At 40.7% G+C, this 20,528-nt stretch overlaps 1 protein-coding gene across 9 annotated transcripts in view; it reads left to right on the plus strand.

The window, feature by feature from the left end:
• Positions 1-19,317, plus strand: part of CREB5 (cAMP responsive element binding protein 5) — a 350,697-nt gene extending 331,380 nt beyond the window's left edge. For 7 of the 9 annotated variants that reach the window (XM_034760699.1, XM_034760700.1, XM_034760702.1 and 4 more), the window contains 3 exons: positions 5,445-5,672; positions 10,893-11,001; positions 12,641-19,317. In XM_034760699.1, the coding sequence (XP_034616590.1) occupies positions 5,445-5,672; positions 10,893-11,001; positions 12,641-12,804 (501 nt within the window). In that variant the 3' untranslated portion in view covers positions 12,805-19,317. The remainder of the gene's footprint in view (positions 1-5,444; positions 5,673-10,892; positions 11,002-12,640) is intronic. The other 2 variants (XR_004644468.1, XM_034760703.1) reach the window with 2 other exon arrangements.
• Positions 19,318-20,528: the final 1,211 nt, after the last annotated feature.

A 20,528-nucleotide genomic window follows, 5' to 3' on the forward strand; every position in this document is an offset into this window, starting at 1 on the left:
TACAACAAGCTCTAACTCAAAAATCCCAGATCAAAACTTACTTAGTAACAAAGAAAAGAATGTATTTCAAATGTCTAACTTTCTACAAAAAAGCCCCAAAGCTTGTTCAGGCCATGATTTCAGCAAAGTGCGAAGTGTACATTTATGCTGTTGGTATGTTATGGAGTTTGGCACACTGTGTAGCTTGGCGCACTAAGGATACGTCCACACTGCATTTTAAAACATGCAGCAGCAAGTCTCAGAGACTGGGTCCACAGACTTGGGCTGGCACTATGGCACTAAAAACAGCTGTGTAGACATTCAGGCTCAGGTTCTGAAGCCTGGGGAAGGGGACTGGTTTCAGAGCCTGAGCGCAAACATCTATACAGCTGGTTTTAGCATCCCGATCCTTAGACCCAGGCTCTGAGACTCATTGCGCGGGTTGTAAAACACAGTGTCGACATAGTCTAAGGAGCTTGGACGACTACTTGGCAGCTCATATTTTTAAACTGTTCAATACACTCTGCCCTCAGAGATGGTCCCACAAGCCCCAATGAAGTAAATGGTATTGCACATGCATATTTGAAGGATGAGTTTGACCCTGCATATATTTTATTTGTATATAGTAAAGCAACTTCCATATGAAGTGTCCCAAGACACTTTATAGTGAATGTCAATCATAAGGCTATCTCAAAAAATAAGGGTGTAAGTATAGATGGCTTCAAACAAAATCCGCAGATCTAAGTATAACTATACTTTGGTTCTGGATCCAAATTTTGCTGCTGGCCCTTATTTCAATCATGGGAACCAAACCAAAAACTACAGTCTAAATGCTTTTGCATTTTGGTCACATTCGGATCCAAATCCAGACCCCAAGTTTGCAGTCAGGGCTGGCTCTAATTTTAAGGCAAGAATTAAAGACTTGAAGTTATTCATTGTCTTGTAGTGAGAGAGTAGTAGTTCCAGATACTGTAGATCAGGTGAAAGAAAATTACAACTGTAATTACAACTGTAGAGAATTACAGAATGGAAACAGAGGGAAGGCTAAGATTAGCCTGGAGAACAGGTGAGGATTAGTAGGTGAATATTATGTCAGAGAGAGAGAGGATGAAGTCAGTCGCTGGGGAAAGATTTAACCCAGAAAGGTAATTTTGAATTGGATTCAGATGATGGGAAGCCAGCAAAGTAATGGAAGATGAAGGTCTTGTTTCTTGGAGTGAAAGTGTTGTCTTGCTACAGCATTCTGAACCCCCTGACATTTAAAGGGTAGGGATTAAGAAAAACTATTAGTTGAAAGAGGAAGTAATGAACTCACAAATAAGAATTTCGGCATAGGCAGAGCTGATGTTAAGAGGACTTCTGGCCATATTTTAAGGTGGTGAAAGACAGACAAGCCAGGGAGATATGAGAAGAAAGAGAAGGTCTTTGGTCAGCCATGACTTCAGGATATCAGACCTGGAGAGCAAAGTTATCATCTGAGTTAAGAAGGATGGGAATGGAGTCATGGATACAGAACAAAGAGGACTTCTCATTACCCAGGAGGAGTTAAATCTGTGAAGCACTTAATTGCTTACAGATACCTCATGGGCGGCTCTTAGAAAAACTTACAAGACATTAAAAATAAGAGGATTTGACATCCTACTGTCCAACCACATTAACTATTTACTGACATCTTGTTTTACTTTGTTATTGCTCTTGCTGCAAGTCGGTGGGATTTCCCTATAGTATTCCTTATAACGTAAAATGTTATGAATTCTGTTGTTTTTCCATCTATTAATTATTTTTTCCAGAGCTCTTTAACAACTGCAGTAAAAGTCCCTATATGATCTCATAACATAGAAAGCAAAAGAGGTGTGATCTGTCTGTCCTTGAAGTCATTAACAGAGTACAGGTAATCTTGGGGCTCCGAGCACTAGACTGGGACTCAGAAGGCCTGGGTTCCCCGCTCTGTCTTTGACACTCTGTGAGCTTGGGCAAGTCACCTAATCTCTCTGCGCCTCAGTTTCCTATCTTCAAATGGGGGTAATAATACTGACCTGCCTCACAGAGCACAGTGGTGTTGTGAGGATACATTAGTTAGTGTGTGTGAGGTGCTGAAAGCTTCAGACATAATTGCCAAAGACAGACACAGACTGATCATCCAGCCAGGCTGCCTGAAGGACATAGCTAGAGATTGGTCTGCATGGCACTCCATTTGAAAGGAGGTTCCATCCCTGTGGGATTTGCCCTGAGGTGCCGAGATACTTGAGTTGAGCACCATAGAAAAGCCTATAAATAAATAGCAGAACTTTCATTGACTTTAAACAGGAGCAGGATAGGGCCTTGATTTGAGCTACCAGTGTGGTAATGAATTGTCTACAAGTGAAAAATAAATGTACAAAATTTAAAGAGAATAGACCGATCAGCCTAATGAGCGAGTGTATTTGCACCCTACCTCTGTTACATGCCTCAGGATTTGGAGCTTCCTGCTCTTTAATGATGAACTGTTGTGGGGACCTAATACCCTACCGGCTGGATCTGATTCCACTGTGACCACTTCAAGCCTTGGGGAGCTCATTTCAAACAGGAACATGAAGTTTGGAGCACCCACAGTGGAACTGGAGACTGTGGGTACCAGCTGATACAGAGAAGATCTTGATCTTGTAAACAGACATAATTGTCATGAAAAGGTTGAGAACCACTGGCCGGAGGCTAAGTAGGATCTATACATCAGCTGCTTCCCTTGACAACACAGTAGTCTCCTCCTGATACACAACAGCAATAACGCTTTCTGGAAGGGGGCATTAACAGAGATAAAAGAAGGGTTTTGCAAGTAATAAATACAAGGTTATTACTTTCTAAACCCATCCATAATCACTCGGTATTGGCCTCTTTGAGGGTCAGATTGCTTCAGCAGACACATTAATTTTATGGTGCATTTTACTAATTATTAACTTCCTTCTTCTCTTGAGCCTGATACTTCAGTTCCACGCCTCCTGTCAAAGAAAGGCATGATCTGAATTGCTGTGTGCTGCATGCTCCCTTGTCATAACTTCCATTGTTCTACACCATGCCCTTGTGTAATGTCAGAATTCATTGCATGCTTTTCCACAGGCATTTTAAGACACACATGAACCTAAGGAATTATGTTTTGCTAAAATGAATGAGTGAGTACTAATCCTGTGTTAAGTTGCAAAGAATAGAGGGACGTATTGGATCAAGGATCAAGGTAGAAATAGTCATTTAGTGTGTCCCTTTCTGAGTGATAGATGTTTTGCTTTGTGGGAGCTGTTTTGCTTCAGGTATTACAAAAATGATGTGGGTATTGTTATATTTTTCACATTGGAATTTCTTTAGATCAAACTTGCCACCATGACAACTTAGGCACAGCAGGATGGTTTGCATTTTGCTTTGTTCTTTTTGCCATTCTACCTGTGTGTAGATTAGGATACATGATAAGCAGCCCTTAAAAATGAATGAATCCTAATTATAATACTTATACATCCTCTTTCTTAATGGAGCGTGCAACACACGGGGTGGAGAGGGAGCCCTCCTTGGAGAATAATGCTTAGACAATTATCAAGATAAGGCCTAATAGACTTCAGGGTCGTGATATATCTGGGAGCTTCCATTAATTATCCCACGTGACATCATTAGTGATGCAACTGCAGCCTTTCTAATTAATACCTGCCAGAGATGGAAGGAAGATGTTTTGTTAACTGGCTCTTGCTAGCCAGCTACTGATCACTTCTTACTGAAAATTAAACCATCCACTATTTATTCAGAATAAAATCACCCTATTAAAAAAAAATTCTATAGCAATATGCTGGCACAGCAGACCCAACTGAGAACAGAGAGACAGAAAAGCTTTTTATGCCGGGTGGAAACGGAGAGAGTAACAGGCAAAGGAAAGCTTTTGGTGTCCAGAAACATAAATAACCAATCTTTGAAGTCTCAAAAGGTGGTGTATGTGAGAAAGTGAAAGGCCTTTGATGTTATGTTGACATTAAAAGCGATCTTTGAGACCTCTACATTTCAGACGTGTTGCTAAAGAGGTAGCAAGTTCAGCCCCAGTGGATGGGGAGCATCTGGCATTGCTCAACAATAACCTCCTTTAGCCAGTTAGGGGGCACTACATGCTAAGGAAAGTCCCAAACATTACTCCACCACCACAATGCTAGTAACTACAGTGACTGTCTACCCTAGCAAGCTGTAATTCTCCACTGGTGCAGCTCCACCAGTGGTAGCAACATTGGAGACTGCAGTGTGGACATGGTTTATGGCTTTTTACCAGCATTTATAAGAACTGACTAATTTAAAAAAAAATCAGTTTGTAATAAACATCCAGTAAATAGTAGGTCCTGGCATTTTTTTAAAAAAATCCTTCTTTAAATGAGTTTTTTTTCCATTGGGGTTTTTCTGCTCATGTTTCTTTTTATAGGTTTTTTTCAACAAGGGAGAAACCAACCAGCTATATAGCGACAAAGTAAAACTGCCTGTACACAAAGTACTGTCAATGCATAAAATAAACAAACTGGAAAACAGAATAATAATGCTCGCTGACTTCTGGCAGTGACAGTGACCTTTAGAATAAAACTTTCAGACAGAAAAGTGATTTTGCAAGGGGATGGCATGCTTTTAATTGATGCCTGGGCGGCAGACAGATTGTAATTACCTGAGTTGAAATTTAGGGCTCAATCCTACAACTTGCTGAGCACTCCCAACCCCTAAAGTCACCAGAGACCAGTTGCAGGTTTTGGCCATTAGCCAGAATACCAGGATTAATTCTGATTTGACAGTTCAGGCTTCCACTGAGTCCTGTATTCCACATTGACGCTGTAGCATGATTAAGGCTGGGATTTTCAAAGGTAAGTAGAGGAGTTAGGCAATTGACTCCCCTTCACTTTTAATAGGAGCCAGTCACCTAAAATCCTTAGATGCCTTAGATAATCCCAGCCTAAGGTTTTAATAGCACTACTGCTGGCCTCTCCAAAGATGTGTACGATACTTGAACATACATTAAGGAACATGTGAAACAGAGATGTCCTAAAACTCTGAATGGGATGAAAAAAATCCCAAGGCATCCACTCTTTTGCTTTGATTAATTAAAAGTCACTGTGAGAAGCCTGACATTTCATTCATCAATCAGGTGCTTTCTTTGTCACAACTTAAATAAAACATTTTAATAACCAAAGGGGGAAAAATAATTTCCCTGGCTGCTATTCAGGAGGCCATTCCAAAAATCTCCCCTTAATCGTGTTGGCTTTTTGTCAAAGAATAATTTAAGTGGCATCTGACGGAGTCTTTCTACTTGTGCCACTCTCATATCTTGCCAGAAAGTCTGCCATCTCAGAATACACCCTGGTCGTATTTTTGTTAAATGTCAGTTGACATCACTTTTTCTTCCTTTTTGGAATTCGCAGCATCGACTAGAGCCCATCCACTCACCATCTATGTTGAATTTGTTTTTGTTGTTTTCCCGTTAGGTTTCACCAGCGGCACAGCAGATGCAGCCCACTCAGACAATACAGCCGCCTCAGCCCACTGGGGGTCGCCGGAGGAGGGTGGTGGATGAAGACCCAGATGAGAGGCGGCGGAAATTTCTGGAAAGGAATCGAGCGGCTGCCACACGCTGCAGACAGAAGAGGAAGGTCTGGGTGATGTCACTGGAAAAGAAAGCAGAAGAACTCACCCAGACAAATATGCAGCTTCAGGTGTGAGCTACTGTCTATATTCCCAAGACATAGAGGCACTGTTTACATTCAAGGGCATTGGGTACACCACCAGCCCCGGTTGTCATATGTGCTACCGCTGCACATTAGATTAATACTTTGAACGCAGACATAATTAAAGTTGACCGATCAAGATATACACTTGTAAATGAAAAACACATTTTAATTTCAGCAAAACCAGCCAGGAAAAGCTTGGGATTCAGAGGCTTTACTGGACTGAGTCATATATTTATTTATTTTTCTTGTCACTCTTTTTATTTTTTTTTTTAAGTGACCATAACTCAGCTATAAAAGACTTCTTCAGAAAAGGGTATGCAGCTAATCCTAATTCAAAGACAGTGGGACACGATTATAAATAGAATGGCCTGGTGGTAAGAAAAAGAAGGGAACAGCATGTAAATATAGTCTGAAAGTGATAAGTGGTCAAAGTCCAGGCGGCGGCAGCGTCTACACCAAAGGCAGCTTGATTTTCTCTGGTTAAGGGCTGCTCTTGCATGTTGCCAGGAGTCAAAAGTCCATGTTCATTTACATAATTGCATACTGCTGCCCTCATTTTAAATATGGAGGCATGGCTTATCTTAAGCAGCGTAGACTCTGCTCTGAAAAAGTTGTAACTCTTCACACTGGGACTCATCCCATCCTTAGCCGCAATGGCACATTCTAGAATCTAGATGAGAGCAGCCATGTATTGTATTGTGGAACTCAGAGAGCCATATTTGGTCTGTGGCCATGTTTTGGCCTCCACAGGTGGCACAGGGTTTTCTAAAGGGATTAAAGTACTGAAGAAAGAGGTTCTGGGGGTGATGATGAACAGCTAGCTCACAGCACGTGCTGGTTGGCATCAGTATATCTACAAGCCAAGTTCCTTTCAGTGAAGGGAAAGTTGGAAAATAATTATGAAAATCATAGATTCATAGGACTGGAAGGGACCTGGAGAGGTCTTCTGGTCCAGTCTCCTGCATTCATGGCAGGAATAAGTATTATCTAGACCATCCCTGACAGGTGTTTGTCTGACCTGCTCTTAAAAATCTCCAGTGATGGAGGTTCCACAACCTCCTTGGGCAATTTATTTCAGTACTTAACCACCCCGACAGGAAGTTTTTCCTAATGTCCAACCAGTGGTTTGAGCATTGGCCTGCTAAACCCAGGGTTGTGAGTTCAATCCTTGAGGGGGCCACTTAGGGATCTGGGGCAAAATCAGTACGTGGTCCTGCTAGTGAAGGCAGGAGGCTGGATTCAATGACCTTTCGGGATCCCTTCCAGTTCTGTGAGATAGGTGTCCCTAACCTCTGTTTGCCGGAAGCTGGGAATGGGCAACGGGATGGATCAGTTGATGATTACCTGTTCTATTCATTCCATCTGGGGCACCTGGCATTGGCCACTGTCAGAAGACAGGATACTGGGCTAGATGGATCTTTGGTCTGACCCAATATGGCCGCTCTTATGATCTTATGTACTGAAGTTAAGGTTACTGGTCTGTAATTCCCCAAGTTATCGTTATTCCCCTTTTTTATAGATAGGAAAGGGCAAATATGCCAATCTTCCTTGACGTTTTAAATATACTTTCTAATGGCTCAGATATCTCCTCAGTCAGATCCTTGAGTATTTTAATGTGTATTTCATCAGGCCCTGGTGACTTGAAAACATCTAACTTGTCTAAGTAAATTTGAACTTGTTCTTTCCCTATTTCAGCCTCTGATCCTACCTCATTTTCACTGGCATTCATTAAGTTAGACATCAAATCACTACTAACCTTTTTGGTGAAAACTGAAACAAAAAAAGTCATTTAGAACTTCTGCCATTTCCAGTTATTGTCCCCCCCACCCCTCATTGAGTAACGGGCCTACCCTGTCCTTGGTCTTCCTCTTGCTTCTAACGTATTTGTAGAATGTTTTCTTATTACTCTTTAAGTCTATAGCTAGTTTATCTCATTTTGTGCCTTAGCCTTTCTTTCCATGTTTCCTTTGCATCCGGTTAGTTTGCAAAGGAAAGTGCACAGTCTAAATCTTAAACCTTATTAAACTAGGCAGTATTTTGATCAAGCAGTTTTTCTCACTGCACTGGATGTTGCAGGTAGGTTATAGTTCTTAATACACAGGCTGCCCCTTTAAGCCTGGGACCAGTCTCCTCAGTTCAAGTTTTTGTCTTCCCAGCATTCTTGTTGCTTCCAGTACAGATGGGTGAGGAGAAAGGCAAAGCATGATGCCATTGTCACCTATTTTATATCTTCAGTCCATGTGCCTGGAAAACACTAGCCCCAACATGTCCTGGTGGACTTTCCTGAGTCATGGAGATAAATAATCCCCCATTGCGTGATGCTTGCACAGCCCTCTTACAGCATTGTAAATCCCTTGATTACAACTCTCCTGCCGATTAATGGTCATTTAACACCTCCTGAGAGTGAGTTACCTCCTTTGTTGTCACTGAAGAACTAGCAGTGGAGACTCTAAAACTCACAACATATTTCTGTATCATACAGCAAAATCTCATAACTTCACACACACTAATGATATACATATTTTGACAGAGCAATGGGTTTCAGCAGATCATGACCTTTCATATGATATCTTACATGGCATGTATGAAATATATCATAATTATATGACTGGGGTGAATATGGGTATTCTGGGGTGCTGCTTTGAGTTTGAGTGCCACACACCTATTAAATCATAATTCAGTTTATGTACTAATACTTCTAGTTCTTCCTGTTTATTCCCCATACACTTTGCATTTATGTATAGACATCATTGCATCTGTCACCATAATCCCCAAATGGTCAAAAATGTTTTCTTAGTTCTGAATGCAGTGAAGTGTTTTAGAATTGTTTTCAGGTTCTTAGATTTGAAATTTTGCAAGGCTGTTATATTGGATATGTACCACTGGAAGATCCCCTATACTAGGGTGAGCATCCCATAGCTGGCTACCCCAGCATTAGGAACATTTTGTACCAGCAGAGCAGCAGAAAGGAGCCGCAATGTTGCCGAAGATCAGAATCTTGTGTTGCCAGCAGTGTTTGGTTTTGAAAATTAAAGAAGAATTGGGGGGGGGGGGGTTCCTTAGTTTTTGTATATTTTAAAAAATTAAATGCCTAGACCTTTTGGGATAGGTGTAAAGAAAGGAAACCCCCTTTCCTTCCTAACTATACACCCTGTTTCTACTACTTACGTGGTGTTTTTCATTCATGTGTGAAAGAGAGAAATCCATAGAAATCTCCTTGGATCTACCAATGGCTTTTCAATCATTCTCTATAACAGCAGTGGCTAAATACGGCCCATGGGCTGAATCCGGCCCCTCAGGGCTTTGGATCCCGCCTGCAGGGTTGCCCCCTATGGCGCTGCGGGCCCCGTGCCACTCTCAGAAGCAGCCGGCACCAAGTCCCTGCGGCCCCCGGGCGGGGGGGGGGCAGAGGGCTCCGTGTGTTGCCCTTGCCTCCAGGCACCGCGTCCCTCCCCTTCCCCCCGCATCTCCCATTGGCTGGGAACGGAGCCCTCCGTTTCCCCCTCCCCCAGGGGCTGCAGTGCTTCCTGGAGCGGCGCAGGGCTGGGGACAGGGCAGGCATGCACAGAGCCTGCCCTAGTCCCAGTGCGGGCCACTGCCACCCCGGTGCTGCTTTAGGTAAGTGGCGCCGGGCTGGAGCCCGAACTCCTCCTTCACCCCACCCCCCAACTCCCTGCCCTAAGCTCCCTGCCTGCACCTCACACCCCTCCTGCACCCCAACTCCCTGCCCTGAGCCCCCTGTTGCACCCTGCATGCCTGTGCACCCCAATCTCCTGCCCTGAGCCGCCTGCCACACCCCACACACACCCTGCACCCCAACCCCCTGCCCTGAGCCCCCTCCCGCAGTCCGCACACCTGCACTCCACACCCCTCCTGCACCCCAACCCCCTGCCCTGAACCCGCTCATAAACCCCTCACCCCTCCTCTGCCCCAATCCCTTGTCCTGAGCCCCTTCTTGCACACTGCACCCTCTCCCATACCCCACACTCCCTCCTGCACTCCAACCCCCTGCCCTGGCCCTGCATACAATTTCCCCACCCAGTTGTGGCCCTTGGCCCAAATGCTCTATAATCACCAGCTGGTGGGGATCGATGTAAATGGAAGTTTCTGGAGATAAACTGGACAATAATTAAAAAACAAATGTGGGGGGTTTTTTATGTAAAATCACACTGTCCAAGGAGTTGTTAAATTTACAGACACAACCTCAGTCAAAATTGAGATTAGAACAGATCAGGTGGGAGCAATTCTCAGACAAACCTTTAATTTTAAGAATGAACCAATCCCTGTACTCAGTTAATTAAGAAAACAAGGTTTCACTACTTGGTAAATTTTAAATAGTTGTTTTGTGGCAAACTAATCCTGTTTGTACCAAAAGGCATTTTGACCATATAGTATGACAAATTACATTATATAAATCTACCAATTAAAATGCAGTTGTTGGAAAATCACTGAAATATGTGTTTACTACATATTACTGTATTTGTATGTCTGTGGTTGTTGAGGGGGCTCAGGATAAGTGAGTCTAACATACCATGGATGAGGGAGCTATGGTGTACAGTGAAATTACAGGGACGAGTAATAATTTATACAAATCACCACCCAGACTATCTAATGGATCTTTTCCCTCTCTGATTCTGTATATGATTCTATAAGCCTTACCCATAATAATGAAGAGTCCAGATTTGCAAGCAAGATAAGATTACCTTATTTTTTTAAAAGACAAAATGACACATTTTCGATCAAAGAAAAACCTGGAGCAAGGATTTTTTTAACTAAAAATGTCTTTGTTAAAGTTGTTTTAATTAACATTTGTGTTATTTTCCATTATACCAAGCAAAATTATACACACATAGTGTACTTACTTCAGATCTACAGCATTGTGTATACAACATACGGTAAATTGACAATAATGGTGCTTAAATAACACTAATATTGTGACACAAACAGTAAATGCAACCAGACGCAAGACTAGTACACTAGGTTACAATAGCTCAAGTTGATGGAGATACTCCAGATTGGCACTGATGTAACAGAAGGAATTTGTCCCAATAGCTACTGTGTAAAAGAATTCTCATACAGTGGGCCAAATTCGGTGCAAAGATCAATCCTATGCAGCTCAGTTTTCTTAGTTACAGGCGAAGTCTCACTCGTTTGTTAACTTTTTGCCACTGTCTTATGTAAAAGTCTCTTTTTCTTTTTCCATAGAATGAGGTTTCCATGTTGAAAAATGAGGTAGCACAGCTGAAACAGCTATTGTTAACACATAAAGACTGTCCAATAACAGCCATGCAGAAAGAGTCGCAAGGATATATAAGTAAGTAACTGGTGTATTTCCATGGTCTACAATCATTCATAAGAACAGCGATCAAAGGTACCAGTCCCTTCCTCCACCCATTCAGTCCTTTCATTTAAACCATTCTTTCTGAACATCATAGAATTAAGGTTTAAAATGAAATATCTGGGGGTGAGCAGATACATTTAAAGGAGCACTCTTACAACTGTTATGAACCCTAATCCTGCAATTGAGTGCTTGAAGACAAACTACTGCATTTGCCAGGAGACTGATTTCTGCTGGATTGGGACTGTATGTTTTAATGATTAATAATTTGTAAAATAAAGTTATGTATTTACCAAGCCCCAACCAAAAATGGCATGGTGTGGTTCAAACATAAAATAATACTAGTCTCTACGCCACAGTGCTTGAAGCAATGGCACTGCGCCTGCAATGAGATGCACACAGATAGACACTTGTTCCCCTGAAGAGGAGCCCCAGTGAACTCAATGCTCCATTCTGACAAATGTACCACAGGCAACAATGCTGGTGGGTCCAGTAAAATACCTCAGAGCAGAGGTAATGGTGGAACCCAAAAGAGTCTAATCATAGAAAGAAAAACTAAGCAGGAAAAAATTACAAACATTTTCCTCCAACGAAAATGGTACCATACTCTGAACTTGGTATGTCTGAGGTACGCAATCTCTTCTTCAATCTCTTCTTTAATATTCATCTGTCATTAAAAAAGAAAAAGTTAATGAAGATACTGTAGCTAACTAGAGAGAGAAACAATCCAAGTGGACATACTGCATGTATAGCAACAGGTGTTCTGCTGTGCTGAGTTTCTGCTCAGCATGGCAGAGGAAGATTGCTATAACTCCCTGCTTCTCTGCCTGGCTCTAGAATAGGTTAGAGCAGCCTGAGAGCTGTTTTAATATTTGCAAGATGGCAATATTCCCCTAAAGCAACAAACAGACAGAGTTCAGTGTGCTCCAGTCGTATCCCCAACATGTGCGCACACACACACTCTCACCCCCTCCCTCTCACCCCTGCACTGGTGTCTCCAGAAAGGGTTGCATAGGTGCCAGCTATGCCAGCTCTATGCCCTTTGGGAGTTTCTTTACATTAGGAAAATTATCAATATGGGAAATAGGGCCAGATTCCATCCCCACTGCACCAAAGTGAATAAGGCCTAGTATTAGTATTAGTCCTAAGGACAATGGGATTTCATTATCTTTACTACTGAGTCTTGCTTATATTAACATTTCTGTGCTGCATTGCATTGTAATGCATATTTCAATCCCCTCTGCTGCAATAAATAAAGTATTTAAGCACCCAGTTACCAACTCTTGTAATTCTAATCGCAAGTCTTCTGGTTAGAAAAAGTCCCAGCTCCTAGAATCAGGTTATTACATGACTCTCGTTTTTAAAAGGGAGTAAGTTTCTAGCCCTCGTGGAGAAAAGCTTGAAAATGTGAACCTCAAAGGCTCTAAAAACCTCAAAGGCAAACAAAACAAAAAAAAACCTCCATATCTCCTATTGTTAAAATCTCATGATTTTGAACGATTGGAGTTGGCAGGACTGCATCCTTGGTGGTCCATCTTCTATTTAATAGCACTGTAATACATCACAGGCATTCGACATGTACACATCATTTTAGTGTGTGTTCTTTTTTCCCCAGGTCCTGAGAATAGTCCTCCTGCAAGCCCCGTCCCAGCTTGCTCACAACAGCAAGTCATCCAGCATAATACCATTACAACTTCCTCTTCCGTCAGCGATGTCGTAGGAAGCTCCACCCTCAGTCAGCTTGCCAGTCATAGAACAGACATGAACCCAATTCTTTAAAACGGATTGGTCAGAAACTGCTATGGGAGAGTGGTAGCATAATCAAATGTCCTTTGTGTTAAGGACATTTTCAACACTAACTCAGCCCTGGAAGACTCCTCAGTCCTTGGAAGACTCTGGCTTTCATTTTTATAGTTATTAAAATATGCCTTTTATACTTAGTTACAAAAAGGGAGTTATGCAATTAATATGCTATCAGCTTGGGAAATGCTTTGGTGCTTTCTCCAATTTTTTGGTACCAGTTACTTGTTTATAAATGGAAATGTTTCTGTACATAGTTGTGTTTCCTTCTTACCAATCTAGCCCGAGGCCTCAGAATCATGGAGTTTTGTTAAACGGCAGCTTGTTAGCCAAAGTCATACATAGGTAACTAGGAATAATTAGGCTATATAGATATTCAGGGAGTCTGGTGATAGCACATGAGAAAGTGAGTTAGCTTTGCAATATCATCAGAACCCCACTATGTATTCAGAACCTCTTTCAGAGAAAAGAATGGTTTTATAATACATGGATATCAGAACAAATTCAAACCCAGGTAATATGCCCTTTTGTCTTGCTTTTCTCTTTCATTTCCCTGTTGTCCCTCTTCTATTTAAGCTCTCTCTTTTGTCCTTCAATTGTCCTTGCATCTTCCCTCTCTAAACTTCGTGGCTCTTTCTCCTTCAAGCTCCCCCCCTGTCTTCGCATTCCAAGTCTCCCTTCTCCTTTTTTCTTCTGAGAATACTAATGAAGAAGAAAAGACTTCATACCCAACCTATATTCCCCTCCCCCTTCCCTGTGGGAAAAAAAACTGTTGGCATGGTCACTGCTTTCAATAGCCCTTCACCCACAGCTGGGCTGCACTGAACTTTTGCTTTTTAAAAAAGAAATATGCAGGAGTTTAATGCTCCTGATTTAGTGTTTTAATAAACAGTGAAAGTAGTTTAGCCACAGGTGATGCACGATTGAAAGCCAGCTGTGCTGGTGCTAGGGGGAAGGAGCCTTGCACGCTTCTGTTGTAAATGTCCATGGCAGAGTACAAGGATAGCAAATCACACCTGTTTATTACAACTGGTTTTTTACACTGCCAATTGTTAATGTAGAAAAGCCATGTAGTATATAATAATTCAGAAAGGTTCTACTCACTAAACCAGTGACATTGTTTCATCATCAGCTGCTAATAGCCTAAGATTAATATTTCATTTATAGCCCATTAAATCAGTTTGACCAGTGAGGAATAGGTTATTGTTAACTACCAGGAAAAGACCAGTTCTTCACAGCTGATCTTTTAAACATATGTGGGACGGATCCTTAGCTGGCATAGATCAGTGTAGCTCCATTCATGTAAATGATGCTATTATGCTAATTTAACTAGCTGAGGATCAATCCCAGGATGACATTAAAGCACTTTTTAGCTGCTGTATGCTACAAGAATGTTGTAAAGTCTGCTATATGCTGTGGGTGAAATTTACCCTGTGCAGAAGGTCAGCACTTCTTACATCCTAATTAAGCCCAATTTTGAATGCTTAGGCCTTGTAGGCCTTGTACTGGCCCTCTGCACAGAGGTGACTTTCACCCTGAGATAGTACCAGTCACATATGGGAAATCAAACATTAAGAGCACAGTAGATAACAGCCAGTTAGTTATATTATTTTTCAGTATGTTTGGACCTGATTCTGCTCCCACTGAAATCAGTGGCAAAAATCCCATTGACTTCAATGGGAGCAGGACCAGGCTCTTACTCTTTTGTGATAAATGTTCGTGACTGCATTTTTTAAAAAACAAATGCTAATTAACATTACTCCTGGCAAATACTCTACTGATAAACACTCTTCATTCTCAAGCTGAGTTGTTTTCCTCAAAGGTCATTTAATTGTTTTTAGAGGAATAATAGTTTTTTAAAGGGTGGTTTTTATTTAAAGAAACAACAACCAAACAAATGAAGGCCTTTCCCCTCCACCCCCCACGAAGCACTGTAGTGATTAGAGCCCATTTTGGAAGGGAAAGCAATCTCTAAGGATCATGAATCATCATTTCTGAATTCGTTTTTATCTTGGTAACTCAGTTAACTTTTTATCAGTATTCTTAAACAACTCTCTTTCCATTTATGCAAATATTTTTGGAAGAAGAATTTTGAGTGTACAGTATAGATCATGACTTGATTATATAGTCTAAGAACCAAAACAATTAAGAAAAAAACAAATATAAAGGATTTTCTATTATATTTTAGCAAACATATACTTTTAAAATGTTTTAAATATTGAATCTGTAATTCATTTTTAAAGTCCAATTGTAATAGCTGAATGGTTTTGCTTCCTCATAGCTACTAAGGAAACTTTTGTTCAAATATACACCTTTAAACATAAAGTTCCAGTTGAAGCTCCATTATAAAAAACAGCAGGTATTATCGGTCCAAATTTCATGCCTCACCATCAATCCCTGTCCCCAAAAATGCCATCATAGTGTTAATTTAGTTTTAACTTTTTTTTTTTTTTTGCATGGATAGCACTTAAATACATTATAAAAGAACGGTTGATAATATTAGAAACACAAATGAGCTACACTGCACTAGAATTCGGATTTGGTTTTACTTTTGTTCAGACTCAGCTGAAATATTTAGCTGTTAAACTGAAAGCCTCTACAGTAAAAAAAAAAAAAAAAAAAAATCTTGGCTGAGTTTTGTTAAATCCAGCAACTTGACAGTTTGACTGATGTGTATTATATATAGCTCAATTATGTCTTTTTTTAATGCTAACTAGGCAAGCCAACCATGCATTTGCCTAAATGTGTAATTATAATTAACTGTCTCCTCGCTATACTATTGGCCTATAGGTATAATTGTTATTAGTGATGTGGAAATAAGTAAAGGATGAAAGCTATTTGCTATTGCTTCTTGTAACTCTAAGTGCAAGATTCACAGGCCAAAACAACATGCAGCATATTGATATTAGGTATATCAGTAAAAGGACCAACCATACCACTTACCTTTCATTGCTCAACAAATGAGCTTCCATCATGCTTAAAATATACTTGCTTTTTGGAGGACTGACCCTGCGGCCTTTATTTAGGCAAGTAGTCCTTACAAGTCATCTCACTGGAGACTCTGATGTGGAAGGGCTGCAGGAACAGGGCCTATGTCTTCTCCAGACAACATCTCCTGTTCGTTTTTAAGTTCTGGTATTCTAAATCCATTTTCTGTGCTGTTTCATTTAAGGATAAATTCTAGTTTTCCCTGGGCTACTACTGGAGACTATGTGTCACACCTGCCTTTCTTCAACCTATTGCAGCTGTCATCAAAGTCACTGCCAGTGAGCTATCAGAACGGCTCCCCAGCCTTATTTCATGGGAGTTAACAGTACAGATGGATTATCCTGGCCACGTTTCTCATTCAAAATGAAGCATCCACATGTTAAACATTTCTATGTTCAGCATCACTCACTGTGTGACATTGAAAAAGAGTATGTTGGAAAGCCCAGCCATGGATGAATGCAATACTTTCCCCAAAGTGCTGTGTTGTGATTCAAACATTTCGTCCCCCTGAGTTAATTTATGCAAGCCATATTCATAACACTGCCTGTGGGAGACAAGTAGTTTGTGTGCTATCATGTTGTGTTTCTAGGACAATGATGATGAGGAGGATGTAGAGAATTTCTTGCTGTTTGGAGTTAATTCATGCAGTATAACTAAATGTATGCAGCCCATGTTCTGAATAGTGGAAAGTCAATGGTTCAATTTCAGGTGCTTACTTGCCTCAATATATATGGATTTTAGCATGTTAACTGATCTTGTCCTGTTAACTAACAAAACCAGCTGTAACTGTTGTCAAAAACCTGTCTTTTGGGGGATTTGTATTTTTTTAAGCAACAATATTAAGTGTTTAAAACAGCCTTTTAGTTAGCATAGAGTGTGCTTTTTAGCAGCTAACAACACATTTTTTAAAAAAAAAGTATATAGTGAATTTATGAAAATTCATGAGGACCAAAGCAAAATTTAAACAGGAATCTATTAATGTAGTATTCACATAGAATTTTATAAAGTATTTATTAATAAATGTTATTTTAACACATTCCATTTGAACAGTATTCTTGTATGGAATCTGGTTTTTTTTAAAGTTACAATATTAGTTTTGCAATAAACTACTCTAGGTGAATGTGTATCGTAATCTTTTAGGGTCTCGAGCGGAAGTCATCCATCTAAGATGGAAAGGTTTGCTGAGGTCTATTGTACAGAAATTCCTAGGATTAATTGTTTTCTTTAAAGCAGCATCTGCTTTTTGTAACAACAAAAGTTATGAACTTACACTTGTTTCCTCTTTTTTTGAAAATGCTGTTCTCTCATTTTAGAAAGCACAGGTAAGCTAAAGGGAAATAATACATAAAACTGGAAAGCCTGTCTTTACTAGGATGATTATATATCACCAATGGAGATCTAATGCCATTCTTGCTTCTTTTCTAATATTACATAGTGAGTTGCACTATACTGCCTTACCATTGCCCCTTCTGGCTTTTACTAAGCAGTGTTGAGTAGCTTAGTTTAGACCATTGAAGCTTCATTATATATCAGATAAAATGATTGGAGGGGGAAGAAAAACTATTTTAATTTGTATAAATAAAAACTAAACAGTGCCTATAAAACAAAACCAGTTACGACTAATTCATATCTCAGTTCTACATTTCAGTTATTTATATTATTTTACAATTGCACTTTAGCTCTCGCTCTCTTTCTCGCTCTCCCTTATTGAATCATTTAAACATTTGCACCAGATACATTTATATGCTTTCCCTGTTGGCATATCTACCGTTTGTCTGTCAGACCCGCCCAAATGGAGGACGGCTAAGAGAAGCTGAGTGCAGCCAATCTGCAACATGACTTAGACTTTACACCTTCTTCATGATGGTATATAAATGTTTTATTATGCAAAGTACGTGAGGCAGCATCAAAGGTATATTTACTTATAGTTTATCTCATCCTGAGAACCAAAGTGTCCTGTATACTGTATGGCAGGAGACTGGCTCTTTTGTGCATTATACTGCCCTTTGACTGTTGTCCAGCCCACGGTAGCTATTGATCTGCAGCGACAACAATGGCCATACAATGTGCTTGAATTTTAAGTCCATAAAATATAATGTTGCCTCGTAACTTAATAGGGGACAGCACCTTTAAAATAAAAAAAGACTAAAACCTAAGAACAAACAAAAGGAATAAAAATCTCCTGTGGAAAAAAGCTCATTCATCTGAAGTAGTCACCAAAGATGATAAAGTTTGTGTTCACGTGTGACCCCTTCCTACTGCTTGTGGTTATCTGGTTTTTATCACTGGCTTTATGCTTGGAGCTAAATTGCTTTCCAGGGCTTGTTTTCTCTTCTGTAAGTCTTCCATACCTTTCAAAACTACTTTTCAGCAAACTTTAAAGACAATGTAAGGCTGAAATGTCAGTGTGGGCTAAAAGATTAATTCTCTGCATGGGAAGTCTATCCCTTTCCAAGGTTTTCCTTGGCTAGGAATCAATAATTATGATCAGTTATAGTTAGACCAGTGTGTAATATCTGGTATACAGGATCTGTAGGCCCAGTCTTAATGCAAGCTAAACATTGTTTATGTTAAGTTTTATGATGCAGAACCATTTCAAAACCTTTGTATTATTTTATAATGTAGCGTTGGCCTTTTGTCACATCTCTAAACAAAATATTATCCTCTGAGTCTGCTTCACACATTGAAAATTGTAGCTTTCCAGCGATTGCAAGAAAAATAACAAGAGGAGGGGAAAACCAGTGTTGATAGTAAAGGGAAATTTTGAGGGGAAATGGATTTTCCATCCCTCTCTCCCTGGAGCCTGCTAAAAGATCCCTGGCAGTGACAACTTTTACCACGGCTCAGAAAGATACTTCTGAAAGGCAAACCATTTCTGCAGCCCTTCCTCGGGCAAAACTCAATGATGTTGATTGCCTGAGTAAGGACTTCAGGATTGGGACCCAGGTACTTCCCAATCCATATTCATGGGCTTCCCCTCCATATATTGCTCAATTTAAACACTGATCAGTTGTTTCTTTTAAATATAGTTACTATACAAGAACATTGATTTTTAAAGAAACTTTTAGCACTGCTTGGAGTAAGCCTAAACTATGGAAGTCTATAGGTATATATTAAAAAAAAAAAAAAAAAGGTGCTGTCACTTTAAGTTTTGGGCTTGAGGTTGTTTGTATTGTACTAAAGGTTTTGTGTTTGTCTGTTTGTTTTATTCTGTAAAGTAACCACCTTCCTCACTGGAAGGAGAGAATTTTTTTTTTTTTTTTTTTTTTGGTACATAAGTGTAAATACATGCTGCGGCATTTAATATGTTTAATTTTATGTTACGCTTTTTGTTGCGTCCTGAACACATTTATTGTTACAAATGGACAATGCGTTCATTGAAACTGTTCAACTAGTTCAGATTTTTACATCTCTTTCTAGCTAGAAGAGACAAGATTTTGTGCATTTGTACAAATGTTAATATCACTGCAATTCCAATATAATAAAGCACTCAAATGCAAATACTGCCTCGAGTTTTGCTGCATCCATTTATATGAGCGAGGAAGGTAATGGGGGGGGGGGAAGACAGCGTGGGGGGTGTCAGAAGATAACCTGCCTGAAATAGGCTAAATTGGTCAGCAGAGCATTTCTTTCGTAGCTTTCTCAGCGGTGGAGATATTGAAGGATGCAAATCTGCAACATGCTGAGCCCCTCATCATTTACTGACATCAGTGGAAGAAATTGATCCCTGTGGAGAGGCCCAGCATAAGTCTGACATTGCATGTAAGCCCTGTGTGGGATTCAAGTGCTGAACTGCTGCATGCTGGACCTCTACACAGAGGTGAATTTAACCCAATGATGATGAGGGCACCCAGCACCTTGTAGGATCAAGTCTTAGGGTTGAATTTTTGTCCTGTGCAGAGGGCCTACCCTAGGCCTCAAAAAGTAAGTCTACACAGCAAAGAAAAATCCGTGGCTAGCCCATAGACATTGGGAACCTCCCATGTTTCAGGGTCCTAGAGCCCAGACGTCTACACAGTAATGAAACAGTCCTCCAGCCCAAACCCAGCAAGCCCAAGTCAGCTGGCACAAGCCAGCCGCAGGAGTCTGGTTGCTGTGTAGATGGACCCGAAGTGTTTCTAGACCTTGCATGAGCTTTCTGCACAGGGGTGAATTTTCTCCTGAACTACTATGTATGCTCCTTATCCCAGCAGAATTGTATGAGCTGCCTCTACTCTTCCTTGTCAGTAAAATGTTTATATCTGAATCATTTAAAGTTGGGGTGAGCCTGCCTCTGCAGCAGCAAACCCAGCTTCAGGGGAATTCCTGTGCTTGCCTAGCAATAACTCCAGTAAGAAATGAGCTTGAGAAAGCTCTTTCAAGAGCTGAAAGGCTGAGAAGACTTTGCTTATGGTCCTCTGTTACTGTATCTGAATGTCAGCAGGTAGTTCTAACTCGGGGAGCCAACCCCACTATTCATGCACAAGGCGCCTCCTCCCTCTGTGCAGGGTCAGTCACAAGTGCAGTCTCTGTCTCTGTCTCTCTGTCTCTCTCTCTCTTTCCAAAGGTTGATCCTGACCAGCAATGGCAGCCACCCCAAAAAGGGACATGGAGAAGTTAGGGCCATGCAGCACACCCCCACCCCCTTTGCAATGACTTTCAGAGTTCACTGACTATGCAGGGCACATGCTGCTCTCTCTTTAGGGATGACACAGTGACTGTGCTCCCCAGACATA

This window comes from Trachemys scripta, chromosome 2, assembly GCF_013100865.1.
Source record: "Trachemys scripta elegans isolate TJP31775 chromosome 2, CAS_Tse_1.0, whole genome shotgun sequence".
Classification (NCBI taxonomy): domain Eukaryota; kingdom Metazoa; phylum Chordata; order Testudines; family Emydidae; genus Trachemys; species Trachemys scripta.